General features: G+C 43.1%; 2 protein-coding genes across 5 annotated transcripts; one reads left to right on the top strand and one right to left on the bottom strand.

Moving 5' to 3' along the window:
- The first annotated feature begins 681 nt into the window (after window positions 1-681).
- Window positions 682-18,310, top strand: brd8b (bromodomain containing 8b). Of its 4 annotated transcripts, none has more exons than XM_075480926.1 (19): window positions 682-743; window positions 1,542-1,638; window positions 1,972-2,041; window positions 2,178-2,227; window positions 2,335-2,457; window positions 5,366-5,446; window positions 5,852-5,916; window positions 6,394-6,560; window positions 6,914-7,099; window positions 7,528-7,609; window positions 8,035-8,177; window positions 10,074-10,491; window positions 10,579-10,616; window positions 10,716-10,909; window positions 11,147-11,239; window positions 11,974-12,042; window positions 12,226-12,511; window positions 15,793-15,837; window positions 17,017-18,310. In XM_075480926.1, the coding sequence occupies exons 1-19, from the start codon at window positions 725-727 to the stop codon at window positions 17,074-17,076; spliced, it is 2,286 nt and encodes a 761-aa protein (XP_075337041.1). In that variant the 5' UTR covers window positions 682-724; the 3' UTR covers window positions 17,077-18,310. The 4 variants fall into 4 exon arrangements, with proteins under 4 accessions (XP_075337041.1, XP_075337043.1, XP_075337039.1 ...); XM_075480924.1 differs by lacking the exon at window positions 682-743 and adding an exon at window positions 1,014-1,329; XM_075480928.1 differs by lacking the exon at window positions 15,793-15,837.
- Window positions 18,085-20,337, bottom strand: LOC142397510 (DNA damage-inducible transcript 4-like protein). The gene is made up of 2 exons (XM_075480929.1): window positions 20,053-20,337; window positions 18,085-19,222 (listed from the first exon to the last, which is right to left on the bottom strand). Exons 1-2 carry the CDS (start codon window positions 20,228-20,230, stop codon window positions 18,777-18,779), a joined length of 624 nt encoding a protein of 207 aa, XP_075337044.1. The 5' UTR covers window positions 20,231-20,337; the 3' UTR covers window positions 18,085-18,776.
- Between the last annotated feature and the right edge of the window lie 2,130 nt (window positions 20,338-22,467).

The raw sequence follows: 22,467 nt of genomic DNA, 5'->3' as shown, positions 1-22,467 counted from the left end.
TTCCAAGATTGATGGGCAGCAACAATCTTTTTGACATAAAGATCCTATACATTCTAAATGTCAATGTCCTTTTTCATTTTCCCCATAATGCTGAATACAGTTGATTAAATACTGTGTTTTCACTTCACTGGGGGAATACCTTAGCTGGAGATGGCTACAGAAATGTTGTTTTTTGAATTAATGCCATATTTGAAAGTTTGGTTTTGGTTACTACTCTGAATTCACAACCAGGGCAGCAGTGCTCCTTGTTTGCTTTCTTTGAGGATATAAACACTTAGAAAACAAGGACAAATTAACTAAGTGTTCATTACGAATCTGCCAGAACTTCAATGAGATATGGTTGTAGTGAGCCGGGCTTTAATACAATCCTTTAAATGGTCATATTGTCATTGGCGGAAAAGAGCATCTGCCTCTGACTTGTGTTTTTTCACTTTTTCCCACTTAAAGTTGAGAAAAGTCAGCAATCCTCAAGTCCTCGTTTTGAAAATGAAGAGTAAACTTAATAGCAAATATAATTCTTAGATTAAACAAAAAAAAAAGGGGGGGGGGGCTAAATTCTACCATTTCACCTATTTTTCTTTTCTCTTTTAAATTTCCTTTTCTTTTTTAAATTTTCTTTTTACTCAATTCCGCTCATTCCATACAGGCGCTCGGTTAAGTGTATTATGTGCAGCACTGAAACCTGTCCGGCGGAAGTTGTGCCCCGGGCCTTGTCACAAAAACAATGGCGAGCGGAGTCGGCAGTAAGTTATTTTTTTTAGGTCTTTTTATACATATTTTTTTAATTTAGGGATACAAGTAACGAAAGACTAGCTCAAAACATTGCATTTCAACGGGTTGTTTTGTAGCCAGTTATCTGGTTGCCTGACAAAGCTTTTACAGTGTGTGTAAATGTTTGTGTCCCATGAATGTGTCCCCCCCGATCAGCATTGCTAAGCTAGCGCTGTTATTTAAACCTTAACCAGCTGTTTTTTAGTTTTTTTTGCAGATTAAATGGCCACTAGTAAATATGTACTATAGTGTACCGATTAACTGTGTTCGGCTCTTAGCAAAATGATGAAGTGAAAATGTATAATAATCTTAAAGTAGTCCGCACGACACGACACAAACTGGTGTGAAAAATACCGCTAACAGTAACGACCTAGCTTTCATAAATACAGTGAAAGCTGCAAGGCAGCCAATTGATGCTGCAACGATTGGGTCTTTGTCTTTTTTGACAGCAAGAAATGAAGACAGCACTTTCATTAAAGCAATATCGTGTGGCATCACAATATGACCAAGCAAAACAAACAACTATACAATTAATCTACGGTGTTTCGCTGCAACAGAGTAATAACGAATCCGATATATAAATATATTTAAAAAAAAGTATAATAAATGTTTATTTATCAGCTCTGACAGAGAGCACCCTGTCACTTTATATTTTGTTTTGTTTTATGCATGCTGGACATATGGTACAGTGCGATATGCCTTTATAATGCATAACCAAAAGTGCATGGTTATATAATAAATTATTTGCCTTATTGTTCTTCCCACTACAGAACACAAGATACTGAATGTGGGCCCTACAGAGCCCTGGTCAGTCAGGGAGAAATTGTGCCTGGCCTCGTCTGTTATGAGGAGCGGAGACCAAAACTGGTAAAGCAAAAACAAAACTCACTACAAACTAAACAAAGCAGGTTTTGTCATTCACAAATGGGGCAGTAGCAGTAACCCAGACTAATAGAAGCAGAGGGGGGAACTACAAAGCAGGCTCAACAATCTTTGGGTGTCCAAACATGAACGGTTGAGACAACATTGAGTGACGACACAACCCTGGTATTCAGATCACTCAACATGGCATCGGCCTTTGTGTCTTCACGGTGAACCTGAACTTGAAGCTGATGTCTGAACTCAAATGAGATTCTGCGTATTTTAAGCTCGTCCTGACTTCAATGTATATTTATTCTGAGGAGTTTCTTTGTCTTCAAGGGTGTCTGTAAGCAGAGCCATCAAGCCTTTCTCAGAGCCCGGTCGCCCCCCCGACTGGTTCTCTCAGAAGGTGAGAAGCCGCAAACCTTCACGCCAATTTCTTTTCCCCTCATTAAGTCGGGTGTGCTGCATGGACAGGTATTACCTTTGAAGCTTCTTTCAGTCTACTTGAGGATGACATTTTCTTTTTTCTCTCTGCTTCTCAGCACTGTGCCTCACAATATTCTGAACTGCTCGAAGCCACAGAAGCACCCAAGTCAGTACCTCAACACCACGTTATCACGACCATTATGTTGCTGCTTTAGTTTACTAACGTATGTCATTTGAGAGTTGACTTCAGGTGTGTGTGCTTTCTCGCTTCAGGCGTAAACGCGGTGAGAAGGGCGAGGTGGTGGAGACCATTGAAGACGTCATTGTTCGTAGGTTAACTGCTGAGAGGATAGAGGAGCTGAAAAAACTACTGCGAGACACCCAGGAGCAGTACAGGTACATATAACTTAAAGGAGAACTGCGGTATTTTCAACATTAAGCCTCTTTTCTGAGTCGTCTGCAATGTTTTAGAACCCCCCTCGCCGCTTTTTTGATGTTTACTGCTGTCTCCGGTATTTGCCTAATTTTGATTCATCTCAACCTGCTTCAGAACGGCAAGTCATGCGCATGTCCAAAAAGGTCCGTAAAAGCACAATAAACGTCCGTTTTCAAAATCATCAACTCACCGGAGTGGTTACTGGTGTGCACTGGTAATCCATATCAAATTTCGTTGTGAAAAGTTGCTTCTGTCGTGTTTTATTTGGCAGCTCGTTCATGCTCGCACTATTTTCTTAGCGGTGGCGGAGTAATATCAACGAACATGAACATCCAGTACAAAATGTCAAATAAAACACGACAGAAGCAACTTTTCGCAACGAAATTTGATATGGATTACCAGTGCACACCAGTAACCACTCCGGTGAGTTGATGATTTTGAAAACGGACGTTTATTGTGCTTTTACGGGCCTTTTTGGACATGCGCATGACTTGCCGTTCTGAAGCAGGTTGAGAAGAATCAAAATTAGGCAAATACCGGAGACAGCAGTAAACATCAAAAAAGCAGTGAGGGGGGTTCTAAAACATTGCAGACGACTCAGAAAAGAGGCTTAATGTTGAAAATACCGGAGTTCTCCTTTAAGCTGATGTCACTTTGAAACTTCTCCAATTGATTACTGACATGAAGACAATTGTTTTACTTGTATACTCCAAATACTTGTGTTTGGACGTTTTTATTCAAAAATACAAAGTAGGATGGTTATATAGTTGAGTTTGCATGTTCTCCCCACCTATGCGTGGTCTCTCCGGATACTCCGGCTTCCTCCCACCCCCCGAAAAACATGCATGTTAGGTTAATTTGTGAGGCGAAATTGTCCCCAGCCACTGGGGAGCACGAGCCAGTGTATTTGTAGTGCCGGTCCCAAGCCCAGATAAATGGTGAGGGTTGCGTCAAGGAAGGGCATCCGGCGTGAAACGTGCCAAATCGATGATGCGAGATTAACTTGCTGGGGCGACCCCTGATAAAAGGGAGAGGCCGAAAGAATGAAAAAGAAGGATGTTAATATAGTCGTTAATTTGCTTTAAGTTCCCATGAAACGGCTGTTTGCTTGAGCTCGCTCAGCTCCAGGGATCTGGTCGGGGACGACCCACCATTCAGCATCAGCTCTGTTGAAATTCAAAATTTTGACAAAGCATAGAATTGGACACGAGGAGTTTGGAGCTGTCAACATTTTAAGATCATTTCCCTGACTATTAAAGGAGAATTCCGGCTATTTTACAAACATATCCCATCTGTTGGAGACCAAGGAAAGTTGGCCAAAGGGAAAAACGCCAGAAATTTTCATGCCCGCTGCGCAAAGTTTTCCAATTGCGCTGATTTCCATGAAAGCGGGCTCTATCGGGCAAGCTTTTAACCTTTCCTGAGGCTCTTAACGTGAATCAAAATACTTTTTACCGAATTGGCCGTGGTGTCAGTAGCAATACAATTCAACCCAGGGGCTAACCATACCATTAGCTAGCACAGACATTATACATTTTGAGATTTCAAAAACAGCGCACTTACCTTTCTCAGCTTCCGTGTTCCACAGGCGTGTGCGCAAATTAATCGATCGCCGAAGTCATACACTATAGTATTCCAAAGTACTGTCTTCCTCTGTGGTCAGTGCAATACAATGTCCACATCTGCACCACCATGTCTCCCCAATGCGTGACCTAGCAGTAGCTCCCGTTTCTGGATCATCGGTTTGAGCCATCCTCGCTGCATCTTGTGCCAACAACTCTTCATCAGTCAGTGTATTCTGGTTCAAAAAGATAACCCCGACCATCAAACTCGTCAAACTCTTTCATTCCAACATCAGAATCTTACGAACTATCCATCTCGAAATGGCTTCCAATAACATCCCGAGGGTTCTCATCTCCCGCAGCTGAATAATGGGCGAAGGTGCGCTCCTTCCAGCAGTCATGTGACACGTCATGACATCATGGCGAATATGGGTGTTGAAACGAGTCAGTTGTTCAATAGGAAACAATAACAAACATGGCAATGTGTAGTTCGGTTCCCGAGGGTCGTTTTTGGTGGACAAAAAGACAATTTTGGAATACTATAGTGTATGACTTCGGCGATCGATTAATTTGTGCGCACGCCTGTGGAACACGGAAGCTGAGAAAGGTAGGTGCGCTGTTTTTGAAATCTCAAAATGTATAATGTCTGTGCTAGCTAATGGTATGGTTAGCCCCTGGGTTGAATTGTATTTCTACTGACACCACGGCCAATTCGGTAAAAAGTATTTTGATACACGTTAAGAGCCTCAGGAAAGGTTAAAAGCTTGCCCGATAGAGCCCGCTTTCATGGAAATCAGCGCAATCGGACAACTTTGCGCAGCGGGCTTGAAAATTTCTGGCGTTTTTCCCTTTGGCCAACTTTCCTTGGTCTCCAACAGATGGGATATGTTTGTAAAATAGCCGGAATTCTCCTTTAAAAGTGTAAACTGCCATAAAGAATACCACAAAACTGCTTTTTAGGAATTGCTGTGCCCCATAGGGATGTGTAGGAGATGTACAGAGCAACAAAGATCTAAATAAAGAAATTACAATCTTTAGATATTACTGTGGAATTTATGTAATTGATTTCTTATATGAAAATAGTATTAGATTGTATTGCAAGTTTGAAAAAAATATTATGTTTAAATATCAAAATGAGGCATTTTCTGATAAAATATGTGTGAGTTTGCATAAATGTTCATGAGAGAAAAAAAAAATCTATATTGTGGGTCTTTTCTTTTCACAAGCTTGAAAGAAGACATGTTACAGAATCAAAAAGGACTAAATTATCAGAATTGGATCGTGTGTGTGTGTGTTATCCTGACAGGAAGCTGAAGAAGGAGGTGGATCTGATACAAACGGGTCACATGGATTCTCAGCTGAAGGAGCTGTGGGCAGAGATCACGCTGTAAGGCTCTAATCTGTTTGATAATCTGTATCAGTTCAGAAGTCGGGTTCAGGAAGTCAAATGTGGATTCGACTAATTGATAGATCCCTAGCATGAAATTAAAGCTTTCCCACGGTCCTTTGGGATGAAAGCAGTCATTTCTGTGGCACCTAGATTCCCTAAAATCCTCCACCCGGTCAAAATGTGAACTTTTCCAGAGTTTTAGTTTACTGTATATCAGGTCCACCAGCCAGACTTTGGTAAAAACCAGCTAACAAGTAAAAATGTCATCTCATTTAGTCAATATAGCAACAATTCTACATCCAGTGGCTGGATTCTGACACCTCGGCGGTCTTACCTCCCTCCTTTACTTCCTTTATCACTCCTCACGTTGTCAGTTATGAATGTTTGTTATTTCAATTCCAGAAAGAAGAAGCAGTGTGAGGATGAAGCGGAACAGAAGAGGAAAGCTACTGAAATGGCGTACCAAGGTCGGTTCAGCCTGATCTCTGTCGGGGCCTTCTGATCAGAGAAATATATATGTTTTTGATCACGTGGGTGGGATTTTTTTTTTTTTTTTTAACATTGGTATTATTTTTAGAAGTGCTGCCTTGGGTCATTCTCTGAGCATGATGGAGACTGCTTTAATAGCAGTCATTGTTTATTAAAAACGTGTATAGAGAAGTAATATTGTACTCCATATTAGAAATGAATCCACCTTGACATAATATCAAAATCCAGTAAAGAAAACATGATCTGAGTTTTGGTCTCCCAGTCTAAAAATGCAGCAAATATGCAGTTGTCCTCCGAGGAATATTTTTGTCGTATCATTTGTTAACACAAGAGGTTGTTTGGTTTGATTGGAATCTGGAATGATGAAATATCACATGAGCCCTGCTCGTGATGCCATGAAAACTCGAAAACAAAGTGAACTCATTCTCCCTCTTGACCCACTCTGCTTGTCACAGCTCGTCAGGCAGTGAAAAACACACCAAAGCGTCTCCCCAGTGTAACCGTACGTTCTCCTCTGGGGACCAGCCCCCCGACCCTGGACTCTCAGACCGACTCTTCAGTCCCCACTCCCCTCATGGATACAGGAGGCGCTTCCTCTGATGACACGACCACCCACTCAGTTGTAAGAATAACTTTATACTCTGCTTTAGCAGTGATGGAAGAATAATGCAAATACTAAGTTATACGTGATAAATAACATTGTTTTGAAGCAGCAGAAACCATTCGAGTCCTCTGTTAAGAAACACATTTGACTGAATCCATTATTAGTCACCGTTACCTCAGCTGACTCGGGTCACATGGTAATTGATTTGGGGTCCCATAGGTTTCAGATTTCATTCTGGATTCCACAAACAAGTCTTGCATTGGGTTGCCCTTTTTTTTTTTTTTTTTGTATCATTATGACTCAGTGGTAGTACTGCAGGAAATAACGTACTATTGCAACCCGTTTCACAGTTTACTTCATGTCCCTGCCAGGTGCAAGGGGTTGGAGTGTTTCTACCAGCAGTAGACCCTCCGGGACCCAAAGATGGAGGCCTGGCTGCACTAGTAGATGACTCGCCACAGAAGAGACTCTTATCCCAGAAATCCACACCGCCACCTTCGCCTCTTTTATCAGAACTGCTTAAAAAAGGAAACCTCATCTCAGCCAGCCCCCGCCGGGTGAGTGGGGGGCTTTGCTGGAATGGTTCAAACCCACGCAGATAATAATAATAATAATAATAATGACACAAAAAAACTCATTTGTGAAAGTTCCTGTATTCAGTTCTTCTTCCTGTGATATGCATTCTCATCCAGATTATGTGAAAAGATACTGAAAACGTCAGCTTTAATTGAACATCAAGCATAGTAAATACAAAAGATCATCATGAGTTCTTCATTTGAACCGACTGCTTTAGCTCAGGAAGGGCTTAGATGATCGGAGTCATGCTTTTTCAGCTTTCGGTCATGCAGTAATGCACTGCTGAGGTGACTCTTTAAAACGGTAATCTCTCAAAGGTAGCTCGCCTCAACCACAGTATTCCAGTTTCACGTCATTCAATCTCTTCTTTCAGCATTGGTTCTGACTCGCTTTTGTGTTTTGGTGTCAGGTTGCAGAAGGAGACTCCACTGGAAGCTCGGTCAATGGTGTACACGCTGCCACAGCAACACCGGGTCACGAGGTCATCACAGGTAAACCCACGAGAATAAGTGTGTATGCGTGTACATCATCACTTTTTGCTTCTGAACTTGTCCTATTAATTAGCAACTAACTCGTTTCAAAGGGGGCTTCTTATGGGGATGTGTAATGTGTGATATGAAAGAAAAGTCGATTTAATAGGCTGTTGCATTTAGTTCTTACAATCTGCCCCTCAGTATCTGCTCTACCAATTTCCCCTTTCTGCCTTCACCTTCCTCTGCACTTCTTCTAGGCCCCATTTTTCTGCGTACAAAGTGGGTATGAATAAAGCTTTCGTCGTTTAGATCAATTCAGCATAATTTGTGATTGGGACGCTGCCAGATCTTCCAACTGTTGTTTCTCTGCTGTTTGCTTCTGACTGAGGAAAGCGCTTCGTGTGCGCACATGTTGGGATTTACTCGTCCGCCTGTGTTTGCAGAGGGAGAAGCGGAAACTGTGGTGAAGGCAGAGCTCGGTGAAGAGGTGGGATTAGTCGAAGAGGATCTCGTGGCCGTGTCTTACATGGGAGACGAACTGGACCTGGAGACTGTGGGAGACATTATAGCCATCATAGAGGAGAAGGTACATACCGTTGAAATGTACACAAGGGTTCACCACAGATTATCTCCATAAAACATACATATTGCTCCAGTTCAAGTGGATTTTGGACACCACACCACAGCTATAACAACAATATTGGTTTCTTTTGGGTGAGGTGGTTACTTTTTCATGTGCTTTTAGCTTTCACTCCTATTTTTGACTTATTATTGCAACGTTGCCTTCATTTCATGACTCACACTCAAAGCTGTTGTGCATTCCGCCACTTAACAGACTGCACCTAAGCAGCTACATTCACTTTACTCAAATTAGCGGCAACTTATTGTAACGCGCCCGTACCATGATCATTACTGTAATGCAACAACTCTCTGAAGAGCTGTTTCTGTGCAGTAGTGCAGTTTGAAACCAGACTGGATTGCAGATGGTTACAATCTACCAGTGATAGAAAGGGAAGCTTCGAAATTGGGCCGAAGGTTTAGAGGAAGAGAAGAAGATGGAGTTGTTTTGATTTTAAACTTCCTGTTCTTGGAAAAGCCCTTTTAATGACTGAGATTGCAAGGGTAAGCCCCTTTCAAGCAACTAGGCGTTTAATATTGTGTTCTTCAAACAAAATTAGCTGTTGTTCACCGTATCATTTATTTGAACAGCGAAAACACCCTGTCTGGTGACCTCTGGGTTTAGTAGCCTCTTGCTTATATTGATTGGCATGAACTTCCCTCAGTCAATCCTGCAGGTGCTTTATCTTTTGCTCCCACATCTGTGTTGGAACATGCACACACACACACACACAAAACACACACACACACACACACACACACGCATCAGTTGTTTGACCAGGTGTCTTCAGCTGATGCTCGCTTAAGCTTCCAAAAGAGTGACTGCGCCCAGATATCTAAACTCAGTCATATGTGTTCTTTCTCCGCCTCTGCACTCCTCTCAGGAACATCATCTGGTACCGCCATCCATATCCATAAAGGCCTCAGTATACTTCTCCGTCGCTATTCGTCAATGCTTCTCCGTAGTCCGTCCTTTCGAAGTTCTCCGTCAGGCTGTCTGATACGCAAGGCAATTCACCTCCCGATCAGTAGGCGTCGCTACGTTAAACAACCCAATCTTGGAACATCTATCGTGAAAGTCGTTGAATGATTGTTGACCTTCCGGCTCCGTTCCACTCCTCACAGTGAACGATGGCGACCGAGAGAGAAAGACTGTTGTTGGAGTTGGAGCTTATTGATTTTGAAATGCAAATAATTTTGACCAAATGTTGACCGGCACACAGTAAACTCTTTCAAAAATGGCAGTGTTGTTGTTCTGAGAGGACGGCGCTAAACCGGAAAAGTTATTCCGGAAATGATGTTGTTAGCCGACCAATCACAACCCTTGCGGTCTCCGCGAGTCTCCGTCTCCTCGACGGATAGATAGGAATTTTGGCCGACGCACGCAAGCGACGGAGAGCCTCTCCGTAGCTCTCCGTAGGCGACCATACATCAGCCTGGAGGCAGTCAGAACCCAGACTGTTTTCATTTGTTAGGCCAAAAGCTGCCAAATGCTATCAAAGCAAAGAAGAATTCCTTTCATCTCCTCTCATAACACCCTAACTGCACTTACTTTTCATGTTCTGTTGTAGTCATTTAAAAGGATTTCAAATGCAGTAGCCAAAGTGTCTTCGTGTTCTGAAGCTGGACTGTTGTTCCTCAATGATGAGTTGCTTGGGATAGAAGCGTCTGCTTAATGTCATGGTAATAAACATGAGTGGCCTCATTATTTACAACACTGTGTGATAGAAACAACAGTTGGTGCATCATTAGGATAGCACTGAGGGCTGAGTGTGTGTGTGTGTGTGTGTGTGTGTGGTCGTTTTACAGCACTGATGGATTTATCTCCTTTTTTCTCTGTGCTCGTCTCTGTCCATCGTCCCAGGTGGACGACCCCGTGGAGGCTTTAGATGCAGCCGCTGTGGAAGCCGCTCTCTCTCTCTGTGAGGAGGTTTCAGAGGGCCACTCCCTCCCCGGTCCCTGGGAAACAAAGGAGCTGAAGCCTTTAGACCCCACACCCACTGCCCAGGACTCCAATTCCACTCAGGAACCTCAAGATGTGGCCGCGACGTCGGCCCCGACGCCTGGAAACCTGGAGCCACAAAATCAGCCCGAGGCTAAAAGAGAAGAGCAGGGACCCGAGGTGATGGGAAGTGATGTCACCTCTTCGGCCGCATCTGATGACGGCGCGACAGGAAGTGAAGTCACAGAGGAGGGGCCCGCGGCGAAGGAGGCTACTGAAGCCACGGTGAAGAGTGAAGGGGAGGAGTGGAGCCAGCCTGAACCCAACCCACCCTGCCTAGGTGGATGATGCACACATGTACACGTAGAAATAATGCTCACCTGTGTTTTTTGTTTGTTTTAACACTTTTTTCTTTTGTTTGTCATAGACTCAGAGGACAGCTCTGTGTCTGGAAAAGAGTCGAAGGTAACACGGATGACCCCATCTAAACACATCGACATTGCTTTGAAAATAAGAGCAGTTTTAATCTGTAGTTTTTCTCTGTGTGTGTGCTGCTGAATCCAGGAGGTGAAGGAGGAGGAGGCAGGGAGTGAGGGTGACCCAGAAGAAGGCATGGAGCTGAAGGAGGACTGTGGGGAGGGTCCTTATCTGTCTGAGGTGGAGCGGGCAGCCAGCGAGAGCGAGGACGGCTACGGTCCGCCCTCCCAACGCTACACCGCCGATTCACTGGCCAGCAGCCCGGCCTCCTCCTCCCAGCTGTAGGTTTCCAGGTGGTCATGTTTGCAGAGACGACCGTAACAATTAAGATTTTTGTGCTGTGTATCGGTAGAAGGAAATGGTGAATGGTTAAACCTGTGCTTGTTGCGTTCGGAACATAAAAAGTCTAACTGTAGGAATCACTTATCTGTTTCCACCCACTGCTGGGAGTCTCCTCCACATTCCTACTCTGCCCTGACTTCCTTTCTCCTCCCTCTGTTCTGTTGTCTCTGCATCAGCTCCACGTGTGGAGAGGACCAGGAGGCAGTCCAGGCACAGAAGATCTGGAAGAAAGCCATCATGCTGGTGTGGAGGGCGGCGGCCAATCACAGGTGGTGCTTCTTTGCACATCAGAAATCCATCAAATGCTGTGTCTGAACTGTCCACTCACTCACTAAATGGTGCACTAGTTTTCCATCAAGTTGTACACAAAAAAAGGTGCACAAAAGACCACTTAGCATTTAGATTTTCTTGCCCGTGTGCTTTTGTCAGATATTTGTGTATTTACTGTATATCACTATGATGATGCTGCCGGGATGCTCCTTAATCTAAATTAGACCTATTCCTGGGAAAATAAAAGTTATTTCCTGGTTAACCGAAGGTTATGATGATGATAATAAGGATAACAAGATTATTATGGGGTCGAAGCTGCTGTCCGTGCTTGTGTAGGTCGATACAACGCAATCAAAAAGACTAAAAGTGCGTAGTTTATTGGTGCCATTCATGTTTTATAGAGAGATGTTAATTACTAGATGTTTGCTACCAAAAAAAAAGCACATTCTGCTTTCTCTTACTCCGATTTGATGTTTGTGTATAAACTGTAAATGGAGGCATAATTGAAAAGAAAAGCTGCATTCAAGGAGTGTCCGAAATGCATCAGCAGCTGTCTAGCCCTGCTCACTATTGAGCCCTTTGTACATTGGACACTATATATTGAGCGAGGGAATGATTCAAACACAGCAACAGCAGTCTTTGTTTATCTTGATGGAGTCTGGTCTGAAAAGGCAGGCTGCTCCTTCTGTAATACAGACTGTTTGATGTTAATAAGATCTAATGTGTCTCTCAGGTATGCCAGTGTTTTCTTGCAGCCTGTGTCAGATGACATCGCCCCCGGTTACCACAGCATTGTGCACAGGTTAGAGAAAGCACACACACGCACACTCAGTAGCACAACGACACAATGAGATGCAGCAGGCTGGCTCACGCTCACAGATGCACTTTACACATTCATTTCAAATCAAAGGTCTTTTATAGCTCACTCGTGTTTGAGAAGACGCCAACTTTAAAAAGCACGTCTCCCTCTGTGTCGCTGCTCCAGACCAATGGACCTGTCGGCCATAAAGAAGAACATCGAGTCCGGTGTGATCCGCACCACAGCCGAGTTTCAGCGCGACATCATGCTGATGTTTCAGAACGCCGTCATGTACAACTCGTCGGACCACGACGTCTACCACATGGCTTTGGAGATGCAGCGTGACGTCCTGGAGCACGTCCAGCAGTTCCTAGCCACCCAGCTCATCATGCAGACCTCAGAGAGCGCCATCTCCGCCAAGAGCCTTCGCGGCAGGGAGGGAAACCGTAAGCCAGGGGAGCCGGCTGAGAAGGTGGGTTGGGCCGCATGAGGGGAAGGGCAGTCCTGCTCAGAGCAAGTTTTAAGCTTCCAAATCACAAAATGTCGCCTTTTAGTTGTGAAACTAAACTGTCCACTTTTGTGTCTCCAACTCTGTTTGATACAGTTTCTAATATTTGAACTTGTGAATTTTTCTGTGGATTGCAGCTGTGTCCAACTTTATCCTGAGACAAAGTTTCATCCAAATAAATGGAAACATCTCTGTAGGTGTGCGGGGGTTTTAATTTTGTATTTTTATTTACTGGTAGAGTCTCAGATGGACTCCAGACACATGATATTAACCTCTGATTGTTATAGTTGCAAAGGTTTTATTCATGAAATTGTTTAATTGTTGTTTTTAAGATTAATATTATTGTCCAGATCTGCTATTCCAGTCTTTGGCCCTACAGAGATTTGCAAAAATCTTTTAAAAAGAATTTTTTTTTTAAAAAGCATCTGAAACTCAAATGCAACTTGGAGAGAGCATCCTCCACCTGAGAGGCAAATTTCACAATGCTGTCGGAAATGAGCGCGAGGTCATGTTGCACAGTCCGTCTCCTTTTGGCAGCCAGTTCAGAAGTCTGCGGCCACTGCTTTGGACACGTTTCTACATTTCTAAGCACATCAGCTCCTTATTGGACAGTTGACTAAACAGTCAGCGTAGGACCTGCATCTTTTACAAAACCGTCACAATGAATGCACTTTCTTCCATTCCAGTGTCTCGAAGCTTGGGGGCAAACACGCGTGCCTGCACATTTATGAGCTCAGCCTCTTTGCTCCAAATGACTTGAGTGACCGTGATGCCTGATTTTTAGATCCTCAGTCCCGACAAACGAATTAGTTCGACTCATTACGAGCTCCAGCATATGGCCAATATAGAGTCTTTGACTGTGCTTTTTTTAATTTAAACACTTTATTTTATTTCTTGGTGCTTTATAAACTTGATACTAAGACAGCATTGATCACTTATAACATGTCAAACTAATTTCCCTCCATCACCATGGAGCAGTTTGTTCATGTAAATACACGTAAATTGAGTTTTTCTCAAATTGTAGGCGAAACTGTTGCTCCTTCAAAGAAATCAAGTTTTTACATTCCACGTCACATATCTAACAGCATACCTCAGTATATGACAGTCCGTCTTTATGTACAAAGTGGAATGAATACTGATGTCAAGGCTAAAATGACAGTGATGATATGTACTTGCATTCAAATGAACACCACACAAGTCAGACATGCTCTTTCAGTTCTAAGTTTATAGGTATCTAGACATACTAAAAAAAAAAAAAAATCATCTTGTCCTTATCAGGTCTTAAAATGAGGTAAATGCAACCTCAGATGTCCACCCTTACTGCTCCCACAGGAGTTAAGAAGGTAAGTAACAGCAGGTGCTGCTAATCTAATGCACTTGGTAATTGATCATCAGCAATAATCTAAAAGAAGCTATTGTCGCTGCCCATCAATCTGGGAAGGGTTATAAGGTCATTTCCAAACATCATTCTAGAGAGAGAAAGATTATTCAAAAGTGGAAAAAAATACAAGGCAGCTGCTAATCTCCCCAGGAGTGGATGTCCCAGCAAGGTCACCCCAAGGTCAGACTGTACAATACTCCGAGAAACTGCGAAAAACCAACAGCTGCATCTCAAACTCTATGAGCCCCAGTTAGCATGTTAAATGTTACAGTTCATGACTACAGTTAAAAAAATAAATAAATAAAAAAGGCTGAACGAGTATGGCTTGTTTGGAAAGGTTTCAGGAGAAAGCCTCTTCTCTCTTAAAAAAAAACCAAAAAAAACATGGCAGCACAGCTTGGTTTTGCAAAGCTGCATCTGAACAAGCTACAAGATTTCTGGAACAATGTTCTTCAGACCAAAGTGGAGATGTTTGGTCATAATACACAGGAGCATGTTTGGAGAAAACCAAGCACAGCATATCTGCACGAACACCTCACACCAGCTGTCAAGCACTGTGGTGGAGGGCTGATGATCTGGGCTTGTTCTGCAGCCACAGGACCTGGACACCTTGCAGTCATCGAGTCCACCATGAACTCCTCTGGATACCAAAGTGTTCTAGAGTCAGATGTGAGGCCGTCTGTCTGACAGCTGAAGCTTGGCTGAAACTGGGTCATCAACAGGACAATGATCCCAAACACGGCAGCAAAGAAAAGAATCGAGGTGTTGCAATGGTCCAGTCAAAGTCCTGACCTCAACCTGATTGAAATCCATCCATCTTTTATACCCGCTTAATCCAAGGGTTGCGGGGGAGGGGGCCTGGAGCCTATCCCAGCTGTCATTGGGCGAGAGGCGGTTGACATGCATTCTTTATTTTGACTTAGTTTTCGTTGAATAAATAACGGGACGTTGTAATATGTGATCTATGTGTAATAGGTGGTGTTGCTCATCTGAGGTTGTATTTGCCAGACTTTTTTTAAGACCTGGTAAGAACCAGGTGATTCTTTTTTTTTTTTTTACCTAACACCTAATACTCAAAACCTTAGAACTGATAGAGGGCGCGCTTTTCTTTTTCCAGCTGTATTTACGTGGCTCGTTGTCTGCTCTGCTTGCCACTAACTGCTTCCTTAAAGAAACGTCCTGTTACTGCGCCTCTTCTCACTAACCGTCTGTCTGCCATCGACTTGTTCACGTCTGTTTGAATTGGTTTACATGGCGTCGCGCATTCATTTCTGTTACTTGTATGAACGTTGGAGTCTTGATTGTGTGTCAAACACGTCCCCTGCTACTTGTTGCATTATTTTCCTATTGACATGATAAATGTCCCCTGGGAAACGCCTGGGAATTAGCTACGTTCTTGAGGTCCAGTGCTATATATCCCTTCGTGTTTCATATTTTGCCAATACCTTCACGCATGTAATATGTTTTATTTTTGGTTTGGCTGTTTCCTCGCCGCAAATTCGCCAAAGTTTGATACGAGACCGCCAAACCTGTTCTTGTCATTTTTATTTTTTCTATAATCTGCAACCCATATGAAGGAGATGCTGCTTAAAGAAAGTTACAGGGGCCACGATAGGAACTGCTGAATGTGCCTGCTTGTGGGTCTTTTGTTTCGGTCCAGAATTCTGATCTCTGCGTGTCGCTGTGTCTTTTCCGATGTTCTTTGACTTTGTGTGTGTCCGCCCGTGCGTCCTGTGCTGAAGTGTAACGGACACCTTTCCCCTCAGCGCTGCCTGTGTTTGACGCAGACTCGTATGAAACCTGCTTTCTCACGCACGTGTGTCTTTTCTTTCTCTTTCTCACTCCGATGTTTGTCCTCCTACAGGACAGTGTCCCAATGGCCTCTCCTGCTTTTCTTCTCTCTCTCTTTGTAAGTATTCAGGTTCTCCCTCAGATTTCACCCCGATCCAGGCCACGCTCCGCACACACCTGTCTCAGAGCAAACATCACCCACACTCATAATGTTGCTATCAACACCTCCGACCTCTGTTCTGTTTTCATCTCAGTTTATTTCTACTTCAGCGACATCACAGCGAGCAGCAACGACAGCAAAAGAAAGCACTTTCAGAGATGAGAGCCGTAGGGTTGAAGTCTTGAAGTTGTTGCTTATACCTTTGCACGAGCAGAAAATAACCAGTAAATGGAGCGGCTTTATGTATCAACTCACATTGAGGCAAAGTGATGTGAAACTGATGTGAAGAGTTCAGACAACGATCCAAAAAAAAAAAAAAAAAAAAGTACGATTTTTATTTTCATTTTTTTATTTTATTTACGTTTTTCATGTGAAATGTCTGACAATGTTCTTTGTTGAGCTAATCTTTCAGTGTCAGGATTAGAAAATAGTTTTTTGTTGGATCATCGTTGGTATATATATTAGAACTTCTCTTCAGTCAAACGTTAAATGACTCGTGTCAGCCTTAGACTTTCTCCAAAAGGTGTTTGTTATCTCCTTTGTGGAAAGCGCTCATGCTGCCCGACCTCTGAGGCGCCAAACTAGGCCATCAGAATGAAAGACCCCCCCCCCCCCCACACACACACACACCTCTCTCACACACACATGCCTCATACATCCCTGAACACACTGTGTCACCCTCATAAACTTTAAGTTTCTGTTTGCACACAGCTTTCTCACCACACACACACAGACCGGCTCCAGCAGCCCCTCATCACTCAAGCTTCCGTCGCCCTTCGGTTAACGAGCCCATGCTGGTTTCCTGTGTTTTTCTGTTTATGTGCGCTTGTCCATGTCTCTGCATGTTCTAATTAATTTTCTCCTTTATTTCTTTTAAAGTCTTTTTTTTTCTTTTCCAAATCATCATTGTTTTTCTTTCTGTCCTTCATTTGAGGAGGAAGCCCTCCGAGGTGTAGCCTACTGTGCTGTTTTTTTTGTTTTTTCTTATGTGCGGAGCTCAATCAATCACATGAGTTTGGGGCGGCAGGGGGTGGGGGGGTGTCTTCTACAGCCTCCCCCCCTTCACTCTACCCACCTGACTTTTGAACTCTTCACCCTCATGTTAAGTCTCTTCCTCTCTCTCCCTGTTTGCTGCAGGACGGAGGCACCAGAGGCCGCCGCAGCGCCATGGAGGCCGACCTCAAAATGAAGAAGTAGTTGCAGCTTTTAGAGAACCCTTAGAAAGAGACAAAGGAGCTAAATATGACAGAGGGTGGAGGTCATTATCTGACCGCTCACTTTGGATGTTTTCTGGAAAGGACTGTGTGCCTGGTTTGTGTGTATATGCACACGTATTATTCTTTACTTGGGCTTAGGCAGGATTATATGTGGATGTGCATGTCTGTCAATGTGTCTGAGAGGACTGCGTAGTTGCGTCTTCACTGTTCATGAAGTTAATGTGTGGCACCGTGGGATTTTACTCCAGGACAGAACCCCCCCCCCCCCCCCTTCAAGTGTCATTTAACCAGCTAAGATAGCGAGTCATCATTTCCGCCTGCTGAGTTGAATCAGAACTTTAAGGAAAAAGGATTTTCACCAGCAAAAAGTTTGTTTGGGATCGATCAATAAAGGGCAGGATGAGTTCTGTCGGATCTGGTCATGCTTAAGAGTGTATATGTGAACACTACTCTGTCAGTTGATTGTATTCTGCATCAAACTGTGCCCAGCGCATGTAGGCTGGAAAGTCACTGGATGGCAACAGCACAAAAAAAAGGATCTCTCCAAATGAAGAAAATCAGGTGGAGCTACTTTCTCCTCTATAACAATGGCTCGGATTGCTTTAATCTGCTGGACAAAAACACGCGCACGTTTCGGCTCATTAAACTGCGCATACTTTGCATCTCTTGCTGAGCTTTTACAAAAGCACGAGGCTTAGGATTGTTCATCAGATTGAACTGGGGCATCAAATTTAATGCAGAGACCAAACTGCGTCTTCAAAGCTGCCGTTTAAATCCACTGCAGCCTTTACACCCGGAGCAGCTGGGTCGGGGAATAATGCAACCGTGATGGATTATCTTCTTACCATTTGTTGTGAAACAAATTGAGGCGTCCCCAATCCAAGTAATGGATGACAAAACAAAGATGGAAATCCATGTTGTGCTGCAATATTGAATTATAGCCATCACTTTATGGGCTTAAACATGATGGGCAGAGTTTGTTGTAATGATTCATCCCTGTTTGTCATTTGGGATGTAGCCTCTGTGTGTTGTTCGTGTGAGAGAGAGAGACTGTGTGTGCGCTTTGTAAATGGCAGAAGAAAACAGTTTGTAGTGGGTGTTAGATGGAGTAAAAAAAAACGACAAAAAAAAAGTTTTGTACCTGAGAAGGATCGTGTAGTTTGGGTAGCTGGTGTTTTCTGTTGTACATTTGTTAAATAAAGATTTGATTTAAATGTAGCCATCTCGCTTGCTTTCCTCTGAGTTGTCACCGGGCTTCTTCTCACCAGGTTTTAATGCAGTTCCCCTTTTTCACTGTGAGCAACCCAGAACTCAAGTCCTGAGCGAGCTGATCAGACCGCGTCATTCATCCAACGCTCGTCTGATTGTTTACAGAAACGAGTGAACGGACACGCATAACACAGTTGTGATGCAAAGAAATTTATTTCACAGATAAATAAAAAAAAAAAAAAGAAAAGGAAAAGCACAGTTGACTTCAGAAGTGAGACCTGCCCAGTCCTGAAATGAACGTGACGCGTTTACAGTGTTAGACCTTCAACTGTTCTGTGCAACACACTGTAGTATTGTGGAGTTTAGAAAACAAGCAGTTTGAGGACCTGCTCAAAGTTACATTCATACAAAAAAAACATTTAAACACCCAACAGAAAGAATGAAATGGGTCCACCGTCTCTACTTTCACCACTAGCTGAAATCACGAACAACAGGACTGGCAGAGGAATAGAGCTTCTTCTTCACCAGCCGGTACTCTGGTCTCAGCTTCAGCACTTTGTTGGTCTCAAAAATATGCTTGAGTGGTGGCCAGCTGCCGTCCTCGTCCGCCTTGAAGACCACGGACAGTTCAAAGGTTGGGGTGACAGTCGGGTCAGGGAAGATGTTCCCCACAAACTTCAGGGCATCTTTGCTCTCTACATAGAGTTTGATGGCGGCGCCCCGGAGCCCACAGGGCTCTTCGGTAGAGGTGCGCAGCACATGGTGTCCGACCTTGGTCGTCATGTGACGAGGCAGCAGCAGCATCTGGCAGTGGAGGACGGACACCTTGGCCTCCGTCAGGCAGCGCTCCATCTGCTGGGTCACATCCTGATGGAGGAGCCGCTGTTCATCCTCCAGCCCAGCGTCCAAGTTAGTAACTGTGTAATGACACCAGAGCGTTGTAAGAAACAAGTGTATGCTTTTGTTAAAAATCTTTCTCAAACATACATGTTGACGGTGTTCACAGAGTTTGCCCTTTGAATCATTTTCCTTTTGTCAAGTCATGTGATAAAGGTCTAACAATGCTGACAGTCTTTGCCCTGAGTCATCAGTGTGAAGTCTGAGCATCAGCAGCTGAATGTGTGAAGGGCTCGGCAAGATATCAGCTGATCCAAGAAAGACCTGTCTTCATAGCATCAGACCTATCTAGAGTGTAACTGATTCGTCATCCGCCAGGATATATAGTGCTCATCTCCAACATTTTAATACAACATTTTTTTAAACAAACTGCCAGTGGAGATTAAATTTTCACCAAATGTAGAAATGTTTAAATCCAGGTTAAAAACATTTATTTTCTCATGTGTCTATGCATGAAATCTGCGCGATATCTTTTAATTTGTCTGGACTGTTGATTGTTTTTAAATTCATTTAAATGATTTTATTTGTTTCTCTTTATATTCTTTTATGTATTTTGAATGCTTCTTCCATTCCCTGCTGCAATGCTTTTATTTTATGTAAAGCACTTTGAATAGTTTTTTACATGAAATGTGCTATACAAATAATTTTGATTTGATTTAGTTTGGCTTTAAAGATGGCGCATTAATATTTCAATCAAATGCAAGTCAACGGCTCCGTAGGAAGCTCAGCCAATTAGAAGCAAGTCCTAAAACTTTTTAAAACAAGATATGGACTTGTTTTATTAAACATCATTAGAATAATAATAAAAAAAACCTAACTCTAAATACAACTTAAAAAAAAAAAAACTTACAAGGCGAGTTGTTCTCTCTCTCATCGCAGCTGTCGACGCTGCCCCGCCGGGCTGAACTCCTCTTTGGACCCGGAGATGTGAGCTGGAACAAATATCTTCCTATCATCTCTACGACGCTCTCCTCCTCCGACCACACAGGTACTCCGTGTCCGAAGGGCAGGGCCGCGGTATAGACCATCCTGACTCTTGTTTGGGATACTCCGTTCTCCCCGCAAAGTGTCGGGTCTGTTTTCTCTCCATGTAGTAACTGAGCTGAGCAGTGCGGCTGGCGGCGGTGAGAGTGGAGCTCTTTATACCCGCGGAGGAGCCGCCGCTTGCATCAGCTGAGCTTTCTGGCGTGTGGGCGGGGCTAAGGCGGATCAGTCCAGAAACTTCCAGTCTTGGGTATCATGCAACATACCCACAGATTGCAGGGAGCTGACTGTCACGTCATTTTGAAAGTGTGTGGTTAAGGCAAAGCAACCAAAGGGGAACATTACTCCTGAATACTCGTAACACAACACGTGTGGTTGCTGCTTTTCTTTTCCTCACAAGATTTTATAATGTCACCACCTGTCATGAAAGGGGTATTTGTTCAATTACGGTCCTGGTTTTGAACGCAAGAACATTTGTCTGTGCCAGTTTTTGATCGGCCATTTACTGCTCAGGTTATATTTGAGTTTATTTATAGCAAAAAAAACGTGTTGAATTGGAAAGAAATGTTCCTGGATTGATTGTGGCCGTTGTTGCTGTTAACGGGTTCTAGTTTGTAACCTGTCTGCAGACAATCATTAGACCTCTACACAACTTAATTCTAAGTTCCTGTAACAAATGTATTGATAAGTGGATAAGTCTAGACTAGAGGCGTTTCTGTTCCATTTGTACAAATGAATATAACACGTCTCTATAATTTCTCCGATTATATACCCCTTGTATTGTACTCAGTAACACCTATGGGCCTTTCTTTTTCTTTTACTACATTTACTAGAACTCCCATCATTTTTGCCTTTGCATTTTTAAGCACCTTGATGTAACAGACAGAGCGGCTGCCATGGAAATAAACCGGCCCATGACTCATATATGGTCACACACATTAAAGTCTGAACAGCTATTTATCTCTGTGCAGCAGATAGTGGGTGTGTTCAGTGTCAGAAGAGAAACTAATAACCACAGTGCCTCAGAGAGGAAGTGTCCTTCTACTACAGACCACAGACTGCCTGTTTAGACTAATAAGAACTATTCTTTAACTCAGAATAGCCTATTTATATATGTATATAAATACATGTAAACCCTACATATACTCACTTCTCCCCATATGAGGTATTAAACTCGCTCTGGGCTTTGATTTCTGGCATGATGGAACACTTCGGCTTTAGGTGGTTATACACAAGTGGGGGGGGGGGGGAAGTGTCAAACTCGAGTAGCAGTTAATAGAATTGTCAAGATTAGAATAATAAGTAACCTGTTGTATATGCTTAGATTATCCTCTACTAAGATGGCTGCCACATGAAGCCACATCACTTAATGTTCCTTCTAAATAAATGTAAATGTTATATATTTTAAACTGCTTCCAGAGAATCCTCATGAGATTTTTAGAAAGTGCTCCAAGTGGAATTTTTTTTTTTCCCCAATATGTGAGCTTATCAAGGCTAGACTTGGCAGCATGAATCCTGCTTTACTCACAGGTGAGTAAGGTAGTCTGACACACAATATTTAGACAGTCGCACACCCACCCACCCACACACACCTGGGGAAGGCCAGGAAGCGTATCCACAAAACACAGAGCAGTTTTCCCCTTCCTGTCCATTGTTTAGCATTGGTTGATCGTAAATTGCTCAGCCAAATGAGAACTACAGTGCTGTGAGGAGCAGTTCACTGATTCCTAATCACGTTTTAGAATTGATATGAATAGTTTTTTGGTAACTTTGAAAATGCTTATGGTCTGCTTTCTGGTTACTTTGCTGAAACCTCGTGCCCACCGATGCTGTTTATTAATCTTTTAAAATTCTTTTGAGAAGCAATATGTGCATTAGGTCACTTTTAAGTATAATTGTGATACATTTTTTCTGGGATATTTATGAACACATTTGCTTTAGTTCAATATAGAAACAGAAATATGTGAAGCTAGTTTAACATTGTTTTGTTCCAACCAATAATTTCCTCCTTGTGTTCAAGTCCAACATCTGTCTCAATGGCATGACATGAGAAAACCTCCTTACTGTGACATCACAGCAGTCAACCAATCAAATACAGATCAGCTGTTGTCAGGTGTGCCACCAAAGAAGGAGTGTATTTTTGTGGAAATTCAGGGGAACTACAATGTGTGATGACGCTACATAGGTGCTCAACACCAGCATTCGACATAATACATACTGAAAACCAACTCAGTGATATTGTTTTTGTTTTTTTTACATTTTTATGCTTTTAAAACTTCAC

This window comes from Odontesthes bonariensis, chromosome 13 (genome assembly GCF_027942865.1).
Source record: "Odontesthes bonariensis isolate fOdoBon6 chromosome 13, fOdoBon6.hap1, whole genome shotgun sequence".
Taxonomy (NCBI): domain Eukaryota; kingdom Metazoa; phylum Chordata; class Actinopteri; order Atheriniformes; family Atherinopsidae; genus Odontesthes; species Odontesthes bonariensis.
This window is presented reverse-complemented; position numbering and strand designations above follow the sequence as displayed.

What these genes read in the sequence shown, in the direction of transcription:
- brd8b (XM_075480924.1), top strand. Translation starts at nt 1,227, where the DNA reads ATGAAGACAGCACTTTCATTAAAGCAATATCGTGTGGCATCACAATAT. An exon ending in TACTGAAATGGCGTACCAAG is followed by an intron (nt 5,917 to 6,393) that starts GTCGGTTCAGCC and finishes TGCTTGTCACAG; the next exon opens with CTCGTCAGGCAGTGAAAAAC. An exon ending in TACCACAGCATTGTGCACAG is followed by an intron (nt 12,043 to 12,225) that starts GTTAGAGAAAGC and finishes TCGCTGCTCCAG; the next exon opens with ACCAATGGACCTGTCGGCCA.
- LOC142397510 (XM_075480929.1), bottom strand. Translation starts at nt 20,230, where the DNA reads ATGGTCTATACCGCGGCCCTGCCCTTCGGACACGGAGTACCTGTGTGG. An exon ending in GAGAGAGAACAACTCGCCTT is followed by an intron (nt 19,223 to 20,052) that starts GTAAGTTTTTTT and finishes GTCATTACACAG; the next exon opens with TTACTAACTTGGACGCTGGG.